This window comes from Notolepis coatsorum, assembly GCF_963971535.1.
Source record: "Notolepis coatsorum genome assembly, chromosome: 10".
NCBI classification, from domain to species: Eukaryota; Metazoa; Chordata; class Actinopteri; order Aulopiformes; family Paralepididae; genus Notolepis; species Notolepis coatsorum.
In genome coordinates this window covers 7,144,453-7,169,189 of record NC_140174.1, presented here as the reverse complement: position 1 = coordinate 7,169,189, position 24,737 = coordinate 7,144,453, and the positions used below count along the sequence as shown (strand labels likewise).

General features: G+C 43.8%; 1 protein-coding gene across 1 annotated transcript; it reads right to left on the bottom strand.

Annotated features, from left to right (window-relative positions):
- Positions 1–13,075: 13,075 nt before the first annotated feature.
- msrb1b (methionine sulfoxide reductase B1b) lies at positions 13,076–22,731 on the bottom strand. Its single transcript, XM_084322692.1, has 4 exons — positions 22,578–22,731; positions 19,705–19,847; positions 16,308–16,425; positions 13,076–15,304 (listed from the first exon to the last, which is right to left on the bottom strand). Exons 1-4 carry the CDS (start codon positions 22,630–22,632, stop codon positions 15,285–15,287), a joined length of 336 nt encoding a protein of 111 aa, XP_084178818.1. The 5' UTR covers positions 22,633–22,731; the 3' UTR covers positions 13,076–15,284.
- Between the last annotated feature and the right edge of the window lie 2,006 nt (positions 22,732–24,737).

The following is a 24,737-nucleotide window of genomic DNA, read 5'->3' as shown; positions in this document are numbered from 1 at the left end:
ATTAAAAAAAAAAAATAATATACTGTATATCTCTGACTGAGTACTCTTATTCTCATTCTTAGATTTTTGACTACCTGAATGTTCATTGTGAGCGATTTGTGGTGCTGAATTTCCCTCGGGATCAATAAAGTACTTTTCTACTACTACTATTCTATTCTAAAAAAAAACACACACACTTTGCTTCAAAAAGAAGTTGACAAAAACACTCCCAGGAATGAAGTCGGTGACGTCAGCAACGGGTTATCAGTCAATGTCAGCCACAGTCCACAGCGGTAAGCAATCAGCTTTTTATGATAAGCTATCAGACAGGTGTAATTCAAGGTAATAAGACCACCCGTAAAATGTGCTGATGAGAGGCCTAGAGCCTATACTTACTCAACTCCACTGTACTCACTGAGAAGGAACTCAGCGTGCGCGTGAGCGTGCGTGTCTTTCTGCTCGCATGCATCTGTAGATCCCTCCGTCCGTTGACCTCTGTGCTCTCTCCGTTAGAAATACAAACATTTAGCTGGAATTTGGGATTATACGCTACAGCTACTGTACAATTTACGACATGGTGAAAAACGCACAGGAGGTTTTCCAAAAACCCCTCGGAGGGTTCCCGCGATAGATCTACAGTCATGATGTCATCGGCCGTAATAAAGAGCAACCCGTAATCATTCCGCTCTGCTCTTCTTGTACAACAGGATTCCACATGGGGGGGGGGGGGGGGGGGGGGGGGGCGGTACATCACAACACCAGACACAGGCCGTAAATATACTAGGGTTGTACGGTGGCCGCCGTGATACATGCCTGGCAGGACCCAAGGACAGAAATTCACTGTGAAATTACTCTGTTGCTCCGCCCGCCGCCGCGGCTTGTGTCGGTTTCGAGAGAGCGCTTTATCTTCGATAAAAAGGGAGACGTGCGTGGGGCCGGCTTTTATGCAAATGTGAACGCGTGTCCAAAATACATACGAGCAGACGTCTCTCCTTTGCACGAAATGAAACCTTGTGTAAGCGGACGGGGAGGCCAACCCACCGTGGCGGCCTCGCTGTCCTTATCATCAGGCGCTGGGACGAACCTCAGAGGAATAGCCTCTTGTTTTCTTTTTATATGAAAAACTACCGAGAGGTGAACGTATTCAACAACTTGACCACAGAATGATACGTCTCTGAGGCCAAGTTGACTCGTGCCAGTGTCAATGTATGGAGCAGAGAGGGAGAGAGAGATGATGGGGGGGGGGGGGGGGGGGAGAGGGGGGGAGAGAGGGAGGGGGGAGGGGGGGAGAGAGAGAGAGAGGGAGGGGGGGGGGAGAGAAAGAGAGGGAGAGAGAGAGAGAGAGATGATGGGGGGGGGGGGGAGAGAGGGAGGGGGGAGGCGGGGGAAAGAGAGAGAGAGAGAGAGAGAGGGGGGGGGGGGGGAGAGGGAGAGAGAGAGAGAGAGAGAGAGAGAGAGAGGGAGAGAGAGATGATGGGGAGGGGGGAGGGGGGAGAGAGAGAGGGAGGGGGGAGGGGGGGATAGAGAGAGAGAGAGAGAGGGAGGGAGGGGGGGAGAGAGGGGGGGAGAGAGGGGGGAGAGAGAGAGAGAGAGAGAGAGGGAGGGAGGGAGGGGAGAAAGAGAGAGAGAGAGAGAGAGAGAGAGAGAGAGAGAGAGAGAAAAAAAGAAAGAGAGCCTCTTAACAATATGCTTCTCCAACACACACACACAAATATATATATGTATATAATATAATATATAATATATACAGGTTATCACAGTTGCAGAGGTCTGCGGCACAGAGGTCAAGAGAAGAAAAAGCAGCCGATTACAGAGTAAAAGAGAGCCTTAACAATATGCTTCACACACACACACACACACACACACACACACACACACACACACACACACACACACACACACACACACACACACACACACACACACACACACACACACACACACACACACACACACACACACACACACACACACACACACACACACACACACACACACACACACACACACACACACACACACACACACACACACACACCACAGTTTATCACAGTTGCAGTCTGTGTGGTACAGAGGTCAAGAGAAAGAAAAGCAGCTGATTACATAGAGTAAAAGAGAGCCTTCCCCAACACAAACACGCACACACACACATATATACAGGTTATCACAGTTGCATGTCTGCGGCGGCACAGAGGCCAGGCCGGGGAGAGGAGAGAAAAGCAGCTGATTAAATAGCTGGGGAGCCGAGCCTGCATCGCTCCGGCCCGCCAGGGGAACAACACAGACGCTTTGAAGTCTCCTCCTCCGGGGCCAGTTGGTGTGTTCGGCTGTTATCAGTTGTGTTGGCGAAGGAGGACGACGATAAAGCTAAAGATGAGACGGCACTCACGAGCTGGTGTGTTTACAAACATCTACTCCCGCTGCCCTCCTCTGGGGAGGCGGGGTGCATGGGGGGGGGTGGCATGTGTCTGGCTGGCAGGAGGGCAAGATCACGCAGACAAAACTGTAGAATTTCATGTCCCTCGAGGCCCGAGGTCTGCCGGGAACTATGCAGTTACTGTAACCTGTACTGTACAACTGCTGTAATGTCTAACCATATTATAACGCTGTGATGGTATAATTATCCTTCGCTGTCACATAATGTCACAGCCTTCCAGCGGCGCCCGTATCGTGTCCCTAACCCTCCTAGTAAGCATTTCATTTATTTGCACTTGGGATTCAGATTCTTTTATCGTCTTTCTTTAAATGTACATTCAGAAAAACGTGAGACGCTCGTTCCTCAACCATAGTACATTTGTAAACAACAATATACAACGATCTATAGAAACTATACAATACAAGGTAAAAAAAAAAAAAGTGGATGCAAAAACTAAAATGATTCTATAGTGTAAATAGCAGCAGTGTGTGTGTACTGTAAGTCACTTAAGGTGTATGCTCCTGTGATAGTTTAGAGTCTGTCCGTCTGTTTGCCCGGTGGAAGTAGCTGTTCACTGTTCTCTTGGAGAACACTGAGCCGTTCTTGTGGAGAACAATGAGCTGTTCTTGTGGAGAACACCGAGCTGTTCTTGTGGAGAACACTGAGCCGTTCTTGTGGAGAACACTGAGCCGTTCTTGTGGAGAACACCGAGCTGTTCTTGTGGAGAACACTGAGCCGTTCTTGTGGAGAACACTGAGCCGTTCTTGTGGAGAACACTGAGCCGTTCTTGTGGAGAACACTGAGCCGTTCTTGTGGAGAACACTGAGCCGTTCTTGTGGAGAACACTGAGCTGTTCTTGTGGAGAACACTGAGCCGTTCTTGTGGAGAACACTGAGCTGTTCTTGTGGAGAACACTGAGCCGTTCTTGTGGAGAACACTGGGATGCAGAATGGTATCGAGAAGAAAATACCTGTTCCTATTTGAAAATACTTTTGTTCTTTACACACACACACACACACACACACACACACACACACACACACACACACACACACACACACACACACACACACACACACACACACACAGAGTACATATTCACCATGTTTAGAGCATCTCCACACGCGGTGCATCTCCCATCAACATGACAACATCAGAATCCCTCCCTTCACGTGTATGATCCACACTAGCCTGGGCTGCAGCACCATTCTTACTAAAATGTGAATCACGATTTTTCTCTCTAAGAATTGAGATCACGATTCTCTCACACGATTCTTATTTTTTCGATAAAATCCTTTATTGCACTCTTTCTTAAACAGACAACATACCATATATCAAAGTGCTTGACTTAAACTTAACATACCGTTATATGAAAGTGTTTGACTTATTAAACTTAAAAAGTTAGAAAAGAAGGGAGGCTACGTGGCGTAGTGGGCAAGGCGCTCGCCACGAATGCGGAGACGCTGGGCACTCCACATTGCTTTCAGTTTAGCTCGTCGTTCATACTAATACACATTGGCCGTATTAGGGGGTGGGAAACTGATGTGTGGGGATCGGGCGTTGTGGACAGCGACTCCTACAGGTCGGTTGGTGCGCCTGCGCAGTAGAATCAGGAAGTGTCGGGGGCAGCGTGAGCCTCCCACGCGTTACTCCTCGCCACTGAGAGATCGAGCTGCGCAGGTGAAAAGATGCGACTGCTGTTACCTCAAGTACCGGAGGGGACTTGTGCTATGTATGACTTAGTCCACATTGCAGCCGGCTTGTGGGAGGCAAGAAACAGCGTTCGTGACAGGGGAGGGTTGAATTGGATGATACGAAATTGGGATGGGAGGAAAATATAGAAAATGGGAGAAAAAGTGGATAAAAAAAAAAAAATTAGAAAAGAAAAAAGGAAAATCATAATAATTTAGAAATGAGATTGCATAGGTCTAGGAATCGAGATCGCGATTTTTTTGTTACGATTCATCGTGCAGCCCCAATCCACACACACACACACACACACTGTACAGACAACATTAGAGGAGCCTATGGATCGCCGTGTCAAACGGCAACACACAGACGGTCGGGTCAGTAAGTCACCACGACGCCCCTTATTGCTCTCTTAACTCCACATCAGATCCTGTGTGGTGTCAATACCCCGCTGTCTGGTAACTGACTGCTATTGAGCAGCGGCTCGCTGCACTGAATCACAGAGTATGATGCATGGCCATGCGTGTGTGTGTGTGTGTGTGTGTGTGTGTGTGTGTGTGTGGTCCGTAGGGACCTAGGGACGGGGAGGACTGCACAACATACAGTACGTGCACTGGGTGTTGTGGTCTAACAACGCGGCACATGTCAAGAGCAGGAAGATGGATGGCGGAGACTTTACCCTGGTCTCTGGATGACGGGGGAACGGGGTGTAATTCAGCCCAGATGTTGAGCTACTTGCCCGGCACTGACAGCAGGTTCCCTTCCAATACACTTGGATTCTGTGGGGAAGTGGTGGTAGCCATTTATTATTATTATTCTTCTTATTATTTTTTGTACAACTAATCCCATTTAAATTGGTACTCCACTGTCTTGGTAATTATTGTTGGTGGGACTGATGGAGCGTTCCAGGATGTCGCCGAGGTTTAAGAACGACAGCTGGAATGCTCCTAAAATGGTGGTTATGGATGTCTCTCCCATCAGACAGGCTGCCACAGACATGCCACGGTGGGCGGTGTGTGTGTGTGTGTGTGTGTGTGTGTGAGCAGGTGTTGAAAAGCCCTTACTGCTGCTACCCCTATGAGAAGAAGCATTTCCGTTGGAACGTTTAAAGCGGTTTTAACGGGCTGCAACCCAGACACTGGCGTTCCATTCTCCCATGGAAAAACTATTGTCTGCGTGTTTGTGTGCGTGCGTGTATTTGTGCACTGCGTACGTGCGTGTGTTTTTCTGCACTTACGCGCGTGTTTTTCTGCACTGCGCACGTGTGTATTTTGGCACGGTATGCAGGTCTAATGTGCTCTAATAACCATGATGTCATACACCTGTTTCTTTTGTTGTTCTTTTGGCCGCAGGGCAGCGATGAATGATGGGATATTATCTTATTATAATCTTAGACAAAAATCGTCTTAGACAGGTTGACATCCAAGGCAGCCCTAAATACATTCATTAGAGATCTCACCTGGGGTGTACAGACTGAAAACATTTTAGTTGTTTTGAGTGTGACAAACCACCGCAAGGCCTTTCAAACGTGGCACCAGCTGAAAGTGAACCGGGAAGGTTCCTTTTAAAGTGTGACAATCGATTACCTGTTTGAAATTGTACTCCGAAGCCCATACGGAAAAGGGGATTATAAGAAACAAGTTTCTGCCTCAAGAAGGTTTTATAAGAAACAGTCTGCCTTTTTTTTCTTTTTTGCATTTTTCTATGTTTTTCTGAATTCATTGTGAAAATCCTATATGGGGATTTAGACCATATAAGACCATAAGATTTGTATACATTTTGTATACAACTTTTCCACATGACCATGATCTCAAATTATATATACGGTACTAGAATAGAATAGAACAGAATCTTTAATGTCATTGTTGGTACAACAAAATTGAGTTTGGAGCATCACCACTGGCATACAAACATACTGAATATAGCATGTGCAATAATAATATCAATAATAATAAATAATAATAATAATAATATAATATAATATCAATGTCCTCAATAATAATAATATAACATCAATGTCCCAAGTGCAATAGTGCTAGTGCAAATAAATAGTACAGTGACAGTCCAGCTGAGTTAATCGATGGAGGGGGGGGGGGCGTTGGCTTGCAATGGATGGAATAGTGTATAGTGCAGCAATGCAAGTCCGGTTCACAGTTATTGTTGTAATGTAGACGTGGGAGTTATGTCACCGAGACTGTAGCTGTACTGTAGCAATGTTTGTGTCAATAATCTCATCAGGCGAAAAAAATGCGTTCTCCCCCTTCAATCATATTAATCCAACATGTGAGCACGTTGGTTGTAAGTGTCTCGTCTGAGACTGCATGGTTGGTTCTTAGGGTTCCTGCAGTTTGCTCTGAATTCAGAAAAACTGCTTTTTCCTTTGATGCTTCCAACACCTGGAACGTCCTCCGACTGACTCTGGAGCTGAAGGCTATTCATTGACTAAAGTATGTGCTGATTTCTTTGTTTATTCTTTATTGTACCTATATGTATGAAATTGCTGATAAACTTTGTCTTGTTTTGTACAGTAAGCTCGTCGTCGCTGTAAATTAGGGTGACCTCAGTGTCTCACAAATTGAAATAAAGGTGTGAAATTAAATGAGTAATCTGATTACTGCAGTTTTTTTCTTCTTACTGCAATCGATCACAGTTGCTAGTTATTATAATAAAATTACCATAGTCCCATTACATCCAATCAGTTTATCCCCAGCTGTGCCTCTTTAAAAGCACAGTTCCTCTGGGTCAATTCCCACTTTCATAGTGTTTAACTTGTGTCTGGACTGAGGTTTTTCACTCTTAAAGGAACACGCCAACATTTTGGGAAATTAGCTTACCGTCTTCTCCAGAGAGAGACAATAAGATGGATACCAGTTTCCTCTCTGTGCGTTCAGTAGAAAGCTATCTGGCTGCACGTTAGCCTAGCTTAGCACAATGAATGGAAGCGGACAGTGCCCGGAGAGGTGTTAGTTGGACAATGCCATTGTCACAATGAATCATACAAATCAACTTGACAAAAGTTGACACCAGGGTTAATGGAAAGAGGATTCTCAGTTCTAGGACAGTAGGTTTAGACGGCTGCCCCCAAAATACTGTCCGTCTGTCTGCCCTTCCTTCAAGTCCGCCATTAACTGAAGCTCGTCAGCTAAAATAGTGTCCTCGGGTGAACCCTCTTGATAACCATATTCAGTATGTTGGTTTTAAAGTTGAGATGAAACGTGTTCATCATCATCATTAGGTGGCTTCTTCGTTCCGAAGGTTGCCTATCACTCTCCAACCCATTCTGTCCCCACTTCTTCTCTCCAACTCTGTGACTCCGCCTCTCACTCCGCTCCAATCACAGACGTCGTCTACCCAGCCTCTTCTTGGTCTTCCACTTCCTCTCTTTCCATCCACCTTCCCCATCACCACCTTCTTGAACATCTCCCCGCTGGATCCTCTCAGAACATGCCCGCACAACTCCATCTTTCTCTTTTTCAACCTCTCCAGCAGCTGTCCTCCTTGCATATCCGCTCTTCTCAGTACCTCCTCATTCTTGATCTTATCCTTCCATGTTATCTTCAGCATCTTCCTCAGCGTCCACATTTCAAAAGAGTCTATCATCCTCTTTGCCTCTTCATTCAGCGTCCATGCTTCTGCTCCGTATGAAAAGACTGACATAACATACGTTTCCAAAATCCTGGTCTTCGTTTTCCAACTTATGTTTCTTCCCAACCTAATTATGTAAAGACGGTAAACTGTGTAAATACTAAAGGCTGAAGACAGAAATACAGGGCGACACCTTTCAGGTGACGTGGACCGACTTCACAACTGCAAATACACACAAGCTGTACCAGAGGGGGGGGGGGGAAACAATCAGACGTTTTTATATATACGGTACTTCTAATCGAATCCACCTCTTTCTAGGAGGAATCACATCTGCTTACTACGGTTTCCTAAGTAGGGCTCTAAAAATACAACTTTCATTTCACGCATGAGAACCAGCGACACTTCCAGTTACGACCGACCGGTGACTCAGACGGACGATGCTGCTATATAGCGATGAGAATGTGATCCCGGCGAACCGCCCGTCATTTAGTAGTTCTGTGCCGCGGCGGAACGGCATCATGGGAGCGGTGGAACCAGTTTGGGGTCTACCTAACTGCTCCTGCGGTGAGGACGCATGCCTTTCCCAGCCAAAACACTGCTCTGGACCCTATTGTCCTGCGTAAACACTGTGAGGGCTGGTATGTTTTATGCATCTTATCCTTTATTATAGGTTAGGATCAGTCCTCCGTCAGCCTCACTGTGTGTGTGTGTGTGTGTGTGTGTGTGTGTACGTGTGTGTCTGTGTGTATGTGTGTGTATGTGTGTGTGTCTGTCTGTTCCGTTTATGATATGAAAGCAAACTGCTGAGGCTACATCAGGCATGTTCTCTGCCAAATTGTACTCTTGTCAAAACTCAACTTCAATGCAAGGCCAGGCTGTTCAGCCACAATGAGGCTGAAAGCCATTTGAATACATGATTAGGTAATTTTGGGGGGAGGAAGTGAAGGGGGTTTGCATTCATAGTGGTGCTCTCCGCTCGTCGACCGCACGTACGCTGATGTTTTGATGAAGTCCTCTACGACGACGGCGGGTAATGTTTTGAAACAAAATAAGCCTCGAACTTAACCCGCCCGTGGCAAGACCTATAAAACGCGGCGGGGAGCGCGGTGTGTGTGTGTGTTTGTAAGCGGGGGTGTGTATGTGTTTGTAAGCGGGGGTGTGTGTGTGTGTGTGCGGTGTGTGTGTGTGTGTGTTTGTAAGCGGGGGTGTGTGTGTGCGCGTCTGTGTTTCACACATTATACACAGTGTACAGTCTCAGTCCTCAGTCCTTGCCCCACACTACCCACCGAGTTAGGACAGCCGAAACTAGGGATGCTCGATATTGGCTTTTTTACCGATACCGATATACCGATATTGTCCAACTCTTAATTTCCGATACCGATATCAACCGATATCAACCGATACCGATATATGCAGGGTGTCCCCCCCCCCCCCCCCAAAAAAAACGGAATAATTTCAGGTAATTAACATTACATATATCTTGTTGTGGAATTAACACAACATTATGCATACTTTTGACAATAAATAAAATCAGAATTTGTTCTTACTTGCTTGCCTGGGTAAATAAAGGTTATAGAAATGTAAAAAAAAATAAAAAAAATTGAAAACAGATACCGATATTTTCCGATATCACATTTTAATGCCGATATCGGTAGGCCGATAATATCGGACATCCCTAGCCGAAACCCATCCAATCTTTCGCCGTCGACTAAAGACGCACTTCAACCATTATCTAAAAAAAATTAAAAATAATAATAATCTAACCCTAACTAACCATACTGTCATGCACTTATATCCTAATAAACTAACCTACACTGTAGCACTCAACACTTTGATGAACATTGTTACTCAGCTGATAGAGTCCTGATGACTTGTCGTACAGAACTTGTAAGTCGCTTTGGATAAAAGCGTCAGCTAAATGACTAAATGTAAATGTACTGTATGCACAAAATGTGCAGCATGTCAACACGGAATGTGCAGGACGCGTTCCGAGACATAATAATGATGCACAAGCTGGAATGACTGGCGGTTGTCTGTATTTATACGTGAGAGACTCGCACAACAACAGCAATGGTGTGTGAGAGGAAAACCAGGAGCGAGTTCACATAACAATTCAGACACTTGTCTTGTGTGTGCGTGCGAGTGTGTGTGTGTGAGTGTGCGACGTCTGTGTGTGTTTGTGAGCCCTTCTCTGTAATGATAGCCCTGGGTTTCTATAGCCTGGCGGCCGGGCCACTCCTCTCACCTCCGGGATCTGTGCCAGCCACCAGAGGCCCAGAGAATAGCTTCCAGCTGGGTCACGGAACCCAGCCCCGCCCCTTGGGAGCTCCTCGAAAACCAACCAACCAACCAACACGCAGAGTCTGATCGCACATGCGCACTGCTTTAGGGACGGGAATTATGGAGAAAAGAAAAGAAATGTCACAATATTCAGGAGAACTTTTTTCTTACACAATATATATCTGCGTAGTTATGGAAAGTCACATGTTAGATATATTGGGACCGCATGATGATGGCAATAATAGGGTATGTGATTGATACTAAGGGTACTACGACTATGCTTGCACCTCATGGTACCAAAGCACCTCAAAGGCACTAAAAACCAAATTACAAACATCTCAAAACAAACTACTGCTTGACCTGACTCCTAGAACCCACCTCACCCCTACCCACTTTGACAACCTAGGATGGCTTAGAGTAGACGACAGTAGACGACAGAGTACAGCAACTTGCAATGGGCCTGGTCTACAAGATACACTACACCACACAGGTACCTATGTACATGTCAAAATACTTCCCAAAGGTCAGTGAATACCACGATCACAACACCAGAGGGAGCTCCACAAATCATGTTAAACCCAGATTCGGCTCAAACAAGGGACTAAACACGTTTCGCAATTATGCCACATCAATGTGGAACGCCCTACCCACAGCTGTAAAGGAATGTGAATCACTACTCACTTTCAAAAACACTCTCAAAGAACACCTACGGGAGACTGCATTTCGAAACTGGCCCCTACAAATGTCCTAACCCAGTTGTACAGTAAATGACCAAGTATGGCTTTGTCAGTATTCCAATGTACAGTGTACAATGTGTGTGTGTCCCCTACCCAACCCCCCCCTCTCTTGAAAATGGGGGACCCTGATGTAAACAAGACGAAAGTCTTTCTCTGGTCTGCATCCCCTTAACAATTGTATGTATTGAGCTGTACTGTACCCATTCTGCAATCTGTTAATAAACTTTTCAATCAATCAATCAATACAGTATCAAAGTGACACACTGGGGTATTCAATTGACATTCTCAAATATTTCAGAAGTCTATTGACTTAATATTTGGCCTTTATCGTTAATTTAGACAATAAGATTGTGTATCACGATTTACAATGTCAAAAAAAATACATGATAGGATAACACAGAAATGACAATATCTTATCATCCATCAATATTGATATATTGCCATACGTCCAACCAAGACGCCCAGATATTGTATATTTGTGTTTTAAAATCCATAAGCGTTCAACAATACAATCCCAATACATTCCAGATGTTGATCAGATTACTGGCTGGTTTAAAGTCATACAAGGGGGGGAATACTTACAGTGTACAGTATCTATCTATCTACCAGACCAATAGCTTGACAGACAGAGCAGCACTCATACAGTGGGAGCATTACGCCATCTACTGGTCTCTCTGTGAATAACCATCAGTTCAGTACCACTCAGTGTCGAGCCCAAAACCACAATAGACATGGAAAATATATTCTATAAATATAGTCTTTTATTTCTTTGAGAGATAAATATGGAGGGGGGGGGGGGGTGTTATATCCATTAAACTTGCTGTAAGTGGTATTTTCTTGTTAGAATAATGTGTTAAATAGCTCTACACTCCGACAGCCATCACTGATGTAGTGTTTGGTCAGTAACATGGGTCTCCCAGTCCCTCCGCTCTGCAGTAAACACAATACACATTTTTATGAAATCCCTTCCCACTTTATCCAATCAGCCGAGAGAACCCTAGATACGACTTATTTCAAGGACACATTTGCTTAAAATAGTTTTTATTTCTTTTTTTTGTCACACTATTTTTGCAGTGTGGAGTTCTCTCTCCTGATTGGATAAAGTGGGAAGGGACTACCAGACAATGTATTTTGTGTTTACTGCAGAGCGGAGGGACTGGGAGACCCATGTTACTGACCCAACTGACTCTATATCAGTGATGACTGTCATGAGTGTAACGCTATTATTTTAACATACAGACCACTCACTTGTTGACCGAGTCATGCTAAACAAAACAAAAGAAAATGTGCATTAATTATACTGAAGTAAAGAATAAAATGAGACAAATGATCAAATTTGGACAGGACACACATATATATACATATACATATGTATATATACACGTATATACATATACATATATACATACATATATAGCATATAAGAAGGAATCATGCCGGTATTTCAAGTATACACTGTTACAGTAGCGACATGGCAAACAGTGCAAGTAGGCAGGAACATGTAGCTAATTGATCATTCCAACTGGAATACAGTTGCTTTGTAGTTTAATTCTCTGAATAAAATATGAGAAATCACTTTCTGTCAGACATTTCTTCAGACATTCAGACTCCTCTTGTGCATAGATATGGTTTTGTGGTTTTGTATAACTTTGGGAACGCTTAAGACAAGTTGGGTCAAGAAAACCGGTTAAATAAATACATGTTTGTCATTTCTAATTAAATGAATACTGAATAAAATACAACACATTATTGGCGAGTACTTTGCTCACTGACAGATGAATGTACTTAAATACACCGAGTATTCAAACATTAGCAAGAGCCGCACCCTTTTCGTGACAAAAGCAAAAGGTTTCCGAATAAAGCTTTGCTTTTTGTCATGCAAAGCACGGGTGCTGCTAATGTAATGTATACTCAGTGGTGTTATGGTAAATGTGGGAAAAGTGTGATTTTGCACATTTCCCAGGATATACTGTATGCACAACATATGCCATCGGGACAGTAAATGTGAGATCTTTGAGGCCAATGATCAGTTTTTTTTTTTTATCCACTTTTTCTCCCATTTTCTATATTTTCTCCCATCCCAATTTCGTATAATCCAATTCAACCCTCCCCTGTCACGAACGCTGTTTCTTGCCTCCCACAAGCCGGCTGCAATGTGGACTAAGTCATACATAGCACAAGTCCCCTCCGGTACTTGAGGTAACAGCAGTCGCATATTTTCACCTGAGCAGCTCGATCTCTCAGTGGCGAGGAGTAACGCGTGGGAGGCTCACGCTGCCCCCGACACTTCCTGATTCTACTGCGCAGGCGCACCAACCGACCTGTAGGAGTCGCTGTCCACAACGCCCGATCCCCACCCATCAGTTTCCCACCCTCTAATACTGCCAATTGTATTAGTACGGACGACCAGCCAAACTGAAAACAATGTGGAGCGCTGGGCTCGAACACGCGAACCCAGCGTCTCCACATTGGTGGCGAGTGCCTTGCCCACTACACCACCTAGCCGCCCCGAGGCCAATGATCAGTTAAAGCTGCAGTAGGCCACTTCTGAGGAATGAACTCATTAAAGTTCATTGAGTTTACCTGCCCAGCAGAAATACAGCAAGCTCTGCATCACTTTTTCCAAGACCATGCAAAGCAAAGGTTTCCCCACAGACTCTCAGAGGCACTAGCAGCTTGAAGCAGAATTTAATAAGTAAGAATTCCTCGGCTTTTGCACATTGCGTCGTGTACCTTTTGACGAGGAATGCGGTGGAGTCTTAGTTTTGTGATCCGACCCCGGGGACACCACTTGGCAGGCCACAAACATCGGATTGGCCAAATACAACAGCTCCCTGCATCAATAACCAATCAGAGTTGTTGTTGTTGTTGTTGTTGTTGTTGTTGTTGCGCGTGCATGGGCTTGAAAAGTGATGCAGAGCTCTATATTTCTGCTGGGCAGGTAAACTCACTCTCGCAAATATCGCCCGAAGTTGCCTACTGCAGCTTTAACACTTTGGTTGCCTTGGGTTAAATTAATGATATACCATAGGTTGCCGGCTCTATTTGTCTATGGAGAAGTACCCCTTCTTTGCATGGCTATAACTTTTTAAATTCTATTGCTACATTGCCATTATTAGGGCCCATTCAAAGTCCTATATGTATTGTTCATTGTGTAGCAACGTTAAACTTTTTTATTCACATATTCATAGTAAAGTATGGTCTAATGTATAAGTATGTTTTCATCTCTTTCTGCAGCTTTCTCCAGAACGTGATCTATAGCCCCAAATGCATTATATTGATGATGCAATACAGTTTTATGGCAATCAGCGCGATATAAAAAATTCCAACTAGACGTACTTCTAGAAGTTACTACACGTCATCTGATGTTGACCGGATGGGCTAGGGGGCGTTTATAATTCCGTGGGCAGCGTTATACCAATCATGTAATGTGGGTCAAATGTTGATAATAGCAGTTAGTATCGAAGACGGTAACTTTACACGCTAAAACTCACCCCAGTCTCCGCGCGCCGTTGGGCGATCATCGTAGAGTAGAAATCTTATCATTATGGGATGTAGATTTACCCGGTCCATCTCCAGCTTGTATAATGGTATATACGTCCAAATCATGTTGTTTATCGAGTTATTGGCAATCGATCACTGTGTATTGTGACGAGCTAGAATGCCGGGACCTATAGCGAGTGCCCGGAAGTAATACGGACGTCCAGCACAACCTCTATGCCACTTCCTGTTTAAGCGATTGCGCCGATCGGCCACCAGATGGCGCTCCTGAACCGCCAGAGAGCTCAGTGGGTCCTCCTGGTGGATCTCAGGCCAGCGGAGGGGACATATGAATCCGATCGCAGATTTTTGAAATATTGATATAAGGACGCTGTAAAGCGTCCTCCGGCACCTTGAGCATGGCCGGCAATGACGTCTAAACACGTTTCATGGCAGCCAACGTGTTAATAAGGCTCTAATACAGTGAACACTTGGTGGTTTATATCCCATCTGATTAAATCATCTTTTTTTGTGTATCAATAACCCTTACCTCAATCTCACTAGAGATATCACGCCTAATTAGAAAGAGATTAAAAGGAAATAGAGATAATTTGCTAAAATACAGTGAACATTTGGTGATTGATATCTTAACCAGAAACTCAATGAGCGCTCACTGTGTCGTGGCCACCTGTGCAGGGGGGAATTAAAAGGACCCTTGCATGGCTACCAACCTGACAGTACATACAAATCCTGGGAAATTTAAAGAAATCACAATTTCCCCACATTTACCACAACATGTAATAGCTTTCTATTCATTTCCACAATGATTCTAAATAATAAAGTATGTTGTTCTTGTGATAGTCTTTTGGCAGGTGTGATGCAAGTAGATAACATAATACAGATGGAGTTTAAGTTCTGCTTATGAGGTATTTTTTTGTAATATTTTTTTTTTGAGACATGATCCAATCCCTGTGTCCTCCGCCAGTCAGAAACTCATCTGTGTACAGGACGTCCCACTCGGGCCTTTCCCCTGCCCACTTCACTAACTGACCGGCCCGGTCCACTGGGTTGGATGGTGAGGCTTCTATAGCAGCTACAGTACTGGGTTGGACTCGCCTTTATCGTTTGTCCGCCTTGTCTGAAACAGAGAAAGGAGAGAGAGAGACCCAGTGCTTTTACTAAGAATATGTAGCGAAGTTTAGTCCAGGGCTTTCCCTAAACAATGGCCACCATGCGTTTAAAAATAAAGTTTTAAATAAATATAATAAGAATTTGCAGTGAAAGCTTGGGGCCAGCTTAGAAAAACAAACATTGTCTATCATTGTCTAATACCTTCTTTATTGCATTTTTTTTGGCATCCTGGACGGGGGGAGACCACCCTGTAATTGAGACTCTGCACCATCTTGTTTGAAAATCCTGGGGAAAATCCTGTCGTCTTTATGTAAAAGGTTTGATAATAATAATATTTTGACAAGTCAAGTCCTAACGGTTAACACTAGCACAACCATGGAGAAAATGCCACTAATTCCCGCCAGGAACGGGTCAGATGACCCGACAGCTTATGAGAAATATGAGAAAAATAAACAGTGTAAACTATATAATTACCTCTGAATATAAAAATATGAGGTTTACCACAATGAAATGTAGGTTTGAGTGACATAAAAAAAAAAATATATATATATATATATATATATATATATATATACACCGGTATATTATATTTTTTTTATTTTTTGGATGGAAGAGCCACACATTGACGAGCAAAGAGCCACATGCGGCTCGCGAGCCACGGGTTGGCCACCCCTGTGCTAGACGCTCGCAAAGTGCTGTGACTTTCGTCTGTTCCAACGGCCCATATGTGGAATAACATTCTAATTACATTTTCCTGAAGTCATTTTGAAATTTCAGAAACCGTGCCAGATAAAACGGGTACTTTTAGGAAAAGTCATTGAGTGACAGAGCTGGAGCTCGACCGAGTGACTAGGATACATTTATTGAAAATGATTTTTTTTAATTCAGTGAAGTGAAAAATAAATGTATACAGTACCCCCCCCCCCCCCCCCCCCCCCGCCCCAGAAACTGCATAGTGCACCTTTAAGTCTAGTCCTAGATTGCATCACCCACTCTACAGTAATTATTACCTTTGTTAGGGACAAACTTGAGCGAGTCGCTGAATATTCAGAAACGCGACGTTCCTTCCTCTGGTCCGTCAGTCACAAACTCATGACCCAGGCCGTTACCACATCTCCCACACAGGACCTGAGAGGCCACAGGGTGACAAGGACATGTGTCCTGTAATAATAATAATAATAATAATAATAATAATAATAATAATAATAATAATAATAATAATAAACTATTAAATTTGATAAAAAAAAATAATAATAAACTATTTGTATAGCACCTTTCATACAATAATTCACAGCAGTAATGTAGACATAAAATAGACATAGGCATACAATTATCATAGAATTGGCATAAATATAGACGGGCATAAAATTTGCAGATAATTGACAAAAATAAAAGCAATGCATAAAATGCAGACATAAAATGAGTATAAAATAGACAGAATAAAAGCAGTGCAATAAAATAGCTCTCATTTACAGTGCCATAATCATAGTGTGGATGTAATGAGTCTAAGTGGCAGAGTGTATTAAAAGGCTACGTGAAGAGGTAGGTTTTTATCTTATTTAGTGTCCATAGGGAGGGTGTTCCATAGCTTTGGTGCAATTCTTTCATAGGAAATGGAACACAAACTGATATCCCGTTCCCACTTTATCCAATCAGGAGAGAGAATTCCACATTGCAAAAATAAGAAAGAAAACTAGTTTTAAGCAAATATATCCTTGAAACAAGTGCAGTAAGCAAATTTGACTTGGCAAGATTTCTTGAAATAAGTAAAAACATATCTAGGGTTCTCTCTCCTAATTGGATAACGTGGGAAGGGATACCAGACACTTTATTTTGTGTTTACTGCAGAGCGGAGGGACTGGGAGACCCATGTTACTGACCAGACACTCTATATCAGTGATGGCTGTTTACTGCAGAGTGGAGGGACTGGGAGACCCATGTTACTGACCAGACACTTTATATCAGTGATGGCTGTTTACTGCAGAGTGGAGGGACTGGGAGACCCATGTTACTGACCAGACACTCTATATCAGTGATGGCTGTTTACTGCAGAGTGGAGGGACTGGGAAACCCATGTTACTGACCAGACACTCTATATCAGTGATGGCTGTTTACTGCAGAGTGGATGGACTGGGAGACCCATGTTACTGACAAGACACTCTATATCAGTGATGGCTGTTTACTGCAGAGCGGAGGGACTTGAGAGACTCATGTTACTGACCAGACACTATATCAGTGATTTAATTTATTTTAATTTTTATTTAACCTGCATTTATCCAGGCAAGCAATTAAGAACAAATTCTTATATACAAAAGCAGCCTGTCCAAAAAGCAAAGGCCTTTTGTGGGAAGGGGGGTGGGAGGCTGTAACAAAAACAAGGTTATATACATGCATACAAGTAAATAAAATACAAAATGACAGTAGCAATAGTATACAAGGACAACAATAAATAAGGGAGAGAGAAGGAAAGAGAGAGAGGGAAAAAGAGAAAGGAAGAGCGAGAACCAGAGAGAGAGAAGAAAGGGGGAGAAGGAGGGAGGTAGGTGGGGGGGCTTAGGGGGAGGAGAGAATAGTCTGAGGGCTATGCGTGCGATTGGGAGGCAGTCAGCAGGTGCAACAGTCGGTTAAGATCTGTTGCAGATTTTGTTTAAAAGCAGTGAGCGATGTGAGGGCAGTGAGTTTAAGGGTGTTTGTTTTGTAATGTGTTCCAGTCAGATGCAGCAGCAAATCGGAAGGCGTTGTGTCCAGAAAACCATGCAGGCTTTGGGGATGGTGAGTTTGATGAAGTTGCTGGACCTTAGGCTGTAGTTAGAAGTGGAGACGTGCAGAAGGGAGGAGAGGTAGAGAGGCGTTTTACCAAGTATGGTTTTGTAAATTATTTGAAGCCAGTGAAGAAGCCTTCTGGTGTGAAGAGATGTCCAGTCCACCAGGTTATAAAGGTCACAATGGTAGGCGGTTAGGTGGCCGAGCGGAGATTGCGTTCGTCACCAACCCCGGAGCTGTGAGCTGGATTCGCCTGTTCGAATCCAGCTCACAGCTCCGGGGTTGTCACCAGCTTGGCTGGCCGTCTGCACTAATACAATTGGCTGTATTAGAGGGTGGGAGAAGCTGGCGGGGTGGGTCCGGGTCGTTGTAAACAGCGACTCCTACAGTTCGGTCGGGGCGCCTGCTAAGCGCGAATAGGACTTGAGGGGGATAGTGTGATCCTCCCACACGCTACGCCCTCTCGATGAGAATCCGCGCTGCCAGGTGAAAAGAAGCGGTGATTGGCTGGACGTGTGTCGGAGGAAGCACGTGGTAGCCTCCACTCTCCCAGATGATCTGACTGTGGGGGGTAAGTGCGCAGCGACCAGGAAGGGACTGGGAATTGGCATACGACTAACATTGGGATGGGAGAAAATCGGAGGAAAATGGAGGGGGAAAAAGATCAATAAAAAAAAATAAAAAATAAAGGTCACAATGGTGAGTAGTGGTGAAGGGTGCACTAGTGGCAAAACGGATGGCGGAATGATGGAGTATGTCGAGTTTTCTGAGGGCACGCTGGGATGCCATTCTATAGATGGTGTCGCCATAATCAAATATAGGGAGGATGGTCATCTTGACAAGAGTGTGTTTGGCCGAGCGGGTGAAGGAAGCTTTGTTGCGGTACAGGAAGCTCAGACGAGCTTTGACTTTGGCCTGCAGGTGTTTTATGCGAGTAGAGAAGGAAAGGGATGGGTCTAGCCAGAGGCCAAGGTATTTATAAGAGGTAACAAACTCCAGCTCTGAGCCGTCGGCACAGGTGATTTTAGGGGTGCTGCTAGCAGTGTCATGCTTTCTGATAAAAAGCATACATTTCGTCTTCTTGGAGTTGAGAAGAAGGTGGAGACTGTGAAAGGACTGTTCAATAGAGGTAAGACTAATTTGAAGAGTGGATGCCGCAGAGTGGAGTGAAGGGCCTGCTGAGTACAAGATGGTGTCGTCAGCATATAGATGAATCTGTGAATTTCCAGCAGCCTTGGCTACATCGTTGATGTAGATGGAGAACAGCAAGGGACCCAAGATGGAGCCCTGAGGCACCCCTTTAAAGATGTTGAGAGGGTCAGACAAGATGTTCTCTGTCTTCACCTGCTGAACACGATTAGCAAGGTAGCTGGCAAACCAACTGCAGGATTTTGTGATGGCTGTAGGAACGTACATGTAGAGCTATTTAACACGTATTTGAACAAAATACCACTTACAGCACCTTTAAAAATGTATTTGGACTACAACGCCGGTTAGCTAAGTGGGATGTCGCTCAAACACACAAGATCAATTCCAACAACCAGCTATTGTTTTGAAGACCACTGTCAGACAGTGAGAGTCAGACATGTGTGATTGATTGTACATAATTGTGACCATTATCGGAGGATGACCTTATTGACCTACCTTAAAAGCAGTCAGACTCTCCATCATCTTGGTCACGCTGTCTTCCCTGATGGTCTCAGTGAACGCGGGCCAAGGAGAGGAGTGAGCGTACTTGGACCGACTGGAGAACAGGGGGTTGCTGCACTCGGAGCACACGTACATACCTGGAGAAAAACATCACGGTCAACAGGGTTAGGGTTAGGACTGGAGAACAGGGGGTTGCTGCACTCGGGAGCACACGTACATACCTCTTTTTTAGACTCTTTTTGTATCACAAACAGTACTGTATTTGTAAATCTGGTATGTCATAAATGTATAGATGTAGCAGTACTGTCTATCTGTATGTCGTGTATGTCATATTATGATGAATTGAAAATGGGGGACCCTGAGGCCTGATGTAAACAAGACGAAAGTCTTTCTCTGGTCTGCATCCTCTGCATCCCCAAAAAAAGTGTATTTGGCCAGGCCGTCTTCTCATACAGAGCATCCCACTGCATCCAATTGGTTTTGATAGTCTATCAGTGAGCTGGATGCAATCCTACCTTGAGGGGAGGGAACAGATGGTGGAGGTAAACGGTACCCTATCCCCCCCCCTCACAGTGAGCTGTGGTGTTCCACAAGGAAGCATACTAGGACCGCTACTGTTCCTAATTTATGCAAATGACATGTCGTCAGCTTGTGACTGCAACTTGTTCCTGTTTGCGGACGACTCAGCCCTGCTGGTCTCTGACAAGAACAAGTTACAGGTTGAAAAAACCCTCAGCTCGGAACTAGGCAGAATCTGCATATGGCTCGCTGATAACAAACTATCATTACACATGGGCAAAACAGAGTCCATTCTCTTCGGTTCAAATAACAAACTCAGCAAGACCGACGGCTTCTCAGTTACAGTGGGTGACAATATTGTCACAAGGAAAGATGAAATTACCTACCTGGGTTCCATCCTAGAGGCTAATCTCTCCTGTGACAAAATGGCATCCAATGTAATAAAAAAAGTCAACCAACGAACTCGATTCTTGTACCGGATCTCCTCTCTGGTAAACAAGAATACCCTGAAGACTCTGGCAGGAGCACTCATTCAGGGGTACTACGACTATGCTTGCACCTCATGGTACCAAAGCACCTCAAAGGCGCTAAAAACAAAATTACAAACATCTCAAAACAAACTGGTCAGACTACTGCTTGACCTTACTCCTAGAACCCACCTCACCCCTGCCCACTTTGACAACCTAGGATGGCTTAGAGTAGATGACAGAGTACAGCAACTTGCAATGGGCCTGGTCTACAAGATACACTACACGACCAAGGTACCCATGTACATGGCAAAATACTTCCCAAAGGTCAGTGAATACCACGATCACAACACCAGAGGGAGCTCCACAAATCATGTTAAACCCAGATTCGGCTCAAATAAGGGACTAAACACGTTTCGCAATTATGCCACATCAATGTGGAACGCCCTACCCAAAGCTGTAAAGGAATGTGGATCACTACCCACTTTCAAAACCTCTCTCAAGAGACACCTACGGGAGACTGCAATTCAACACTGGCCCCTGTAAATATCCTAACCCAACCCCCTCCAATGTACAGTCATTTACCTAGTATGGTTTTGTCAATAGTCCAATGTACAATTTTGTTTGTTTGTACAGAGTCTCCCCCCCCCCAATGTACAGTTTTGCTTGCTTATACAGTGTGCCCCCCCCCCCCCCCCAACCACCTCCAATGTAAATTACCCAGTATGGTTGTCAATATCCCAGTGTACCCAACCCCCCCCACCCAACCTCCTCCAATGTACAGTTTCTACGTCAAATGTATATACTCCCTTTTCTTGACTCCTTCTGTATCACAAACAGTACTGTATTTGCAAATCTGGTATGTCATAAATGTATAGATGTAGCAGTACTGACTATCTGTATGTCATGTATGTCATATATGTCCTGATGAATTGAAAATGGGGGACCCTGGTGTAAACAAGACGAAAGTCTTTCTCTGGTCTGCATCCCCTTAACAATTGTGTGTATTGAGCTGTACTGTATTGTACCCATTCTGCAATCTGTTAATAAAGTTTTCAATCAATCAATCAAACCACCAATGGAACTCAATTCCTCAAACAATTAGAGTGTCCACATCATACCATTAATTCAAGTGCAGGGTTAGGGAATGGCTTATTGAAAACCAGAACTGTCAACACCGAGGTGTCTGTATGTGTATATGTGTGTGTGGATATGGTGTGTCTGTCTATGTCTGGGTCTCTTAATATGTCATGATGTGCTCTGTCCTTGTGTCCATGACTGTATTGTGACCTATATCCCTACTATGTCTATGTGCTTTTGTTGTGTTTTTATTCTATTGTATTCATCTTGATTTTATTCTGTTTTTATTGCTAACCCTTTTTTTTTTTTTTTACACAGGATTTTTTTTAGCCTGTACCTTCTGGCAGGGGGACTGCCAATGGAAATTAGCCTTTTGGCTAAAATTGGGTGCATTTACAGTTGTAAAATGTTTTATTAATGTACACTGTCCCCCTTGAACAAATAAAGTAAACCTAACCTAACCTAAACCTTAACAATTGTGTGTATTGAGCCGTACTGTATTGTACCCATTCTGCAATCTGTTAATAAAGTTTTCAATCAATCAATCAATCAATCAGGTAAACAGGAAGTGGAACTAGCCTTGGTGTTGTGACATTATTATAACAAGTGAACTGTTGTGTTTTTATAAACTAAACGTTTTAATTTCTTGTTTTGTTTAGGCCAATTGTTTATTTTCTATCAACATACTTATTTAATACGCTATATATCTAATTGGTAGACTAGAGAGGAATTCAAAATCGTTCTGCATCGTCAAACAAGTGCAGTCGCAGCATCCCTCTCCTCCACAACACTGCGACTCACCTGGTTTAAAATGGTCCTTGTAGACCTCGCCGCCAGAGAATTGACAAAACGACATTATTCCGTAGCCACAGTATTGACCAGGCACAATAAATAGAAAGGTGACTTCGTGTAAATGACTGGAGACTGTAGAGGTTTCCTCCTCAATGTGAGCGATGTTGACTGCAGCAGATTAGAGCTGATGACCTAATACACGCAGGCCACGCCCACTGTTAACATTTCCACCAACACTAGATGGCAGTGTCTGTCTGGCCAGAGATGGGGAGATGAGGCCTGGGACCTGAATGAATGAATGAATGAATGAATGAAAACTTTATTTAACAGATTGCAGAATTGGTACAATACAGTACGGCTCAATACATACAATTGTTAAGGGGATGCAGACCTGAGAAAGACGTTTGACGTTTGTCTTGTTTCCATCAGGGTCCCCCATTTTCAACCTTTCATTCAAGTGATTGATTGATTGATTGATTGATTGATTGATTGATTGATTGATTGATTGATTGATTGACATTTTTATTAACAGATTGCAGAATGGGTACAATACAGTACAGCTCAATACTAATAACAACTGCTAAGAGGATGAAGACCAGAAAAATACTTTCGTCTTGTTTACATAAGGGTCCTCCATTTTCAATTAATCAAGACATTTATGACAAACAAGAAAAAGAGATCATAAAGAAAAATATATATACATCCGAAGGGGAAGAAACTGTACATTGGAGGGGGTTGGGTGGGGGGGGGGGGGGTATTTTGACATTTACCGGGCCAGTTTCTAATTGCAGCCACCCGTAGGTGCTCTTTGAGAGCGGTTTTGAAGGAGGGTAGGGATTCCCATTCCTTTACGGCTGTGGGTAGGGCGTTCCACATTGATGTGGCATAATTGCTAAACGTGTTTAGTCCCTTGTTTGAGCCGAATCTGGGTTGAACGTGATTTGTGGAACTCCCTCTGGTGTTGTGGTCGTGGAGTTCACTGACCTTTAGGAAGTATTTCGACATGTACATGGGTACCTTAGTGGTGTAGTGTATCTTGTAGACCAGGCCCATTGCAAGTTGCTGTACTCTGTCGTCTACTCTAAGCCATCCTAGATTGTCAAAATGGGCAGGGGTGAGGTGGGTTCTAGGAGTAAGGCCATGCAGTAGTCTGACCAGTTTGTTTTGTGATGTTTGTAGCCTTGTTTTTAGGGCCTTTGGAGTGCAAGCATAGTCGTAGAACCCTTGAATGAGTGCTCCTGTTAGAGTCTTCAAGGTATTCTCATTTACCAGAGGAGATCCTGTACAAAAATCTTGTTCGTTGGTTGACTTTTTTATTGGTTGCCATTTTGTCACAGGAAAGATTTGCCTCTAGGATGAAACCCATATAGGTAATTTCATCTTTCCTTGTGACAATATTGTCACCCACTGTAACAGAGAAGCCGTTGGCCTTGCTGAGTTTGCTATTTGATCCAAAGAGAATGGATTCCGTTTTACCCAGGTGTAATGATAGTTTGTTATCAGCGAGCCAGGTGCAGATTCTGCCGAGTTCAGAGCTGAGGGCTTTTTCAACCTGCAACTTGTCCCTGTCAGAGACCAGCAGAACCAATAAAACAAGGACTAACACTAGACAACATGTAAATATGAGTTTGTAATTGTATTTGCTGTGATTTGTGGCTGCAAGACTTGTTAGGTAATGTTTGTAAACACTGGAGAAAAACACGCACTTTTCTACTAAGTAATCTTCCTTGCCTATATTACTACCTACTACTATGCGAATATGTCTATACTTTACTACTATGCACTCAAAACTGTAGCACTTAAGTTCGACACTGTTTGACAAACAATCTTAATTACCCCGTAGCTGCCAGAATAGTACCCTTCCTGCTGACTTGTTGTACAGAACTTGTAAGTCGCTTTGGATAAAAGCTAAATGACTAAAAGTGAATGTAAATGTATTGTGTATTTTCCATCTACAGATCAAACTATTCAAGAATGTAGACGAAGTGAATATAGGCTACACCATATTAATATGGGGGGGGGGGGAAACAGATTGTGGCTTTAAATCCATCTCCATTCATTGTATTGCACGATACAGTAATAACAAAGTGAGAGAAAAATAAATAGAGTAGACTTCATTTATTTTCCAGTTTGCGAGAAGGCCTTAACTTCTCTTCCAAATGGGGTATT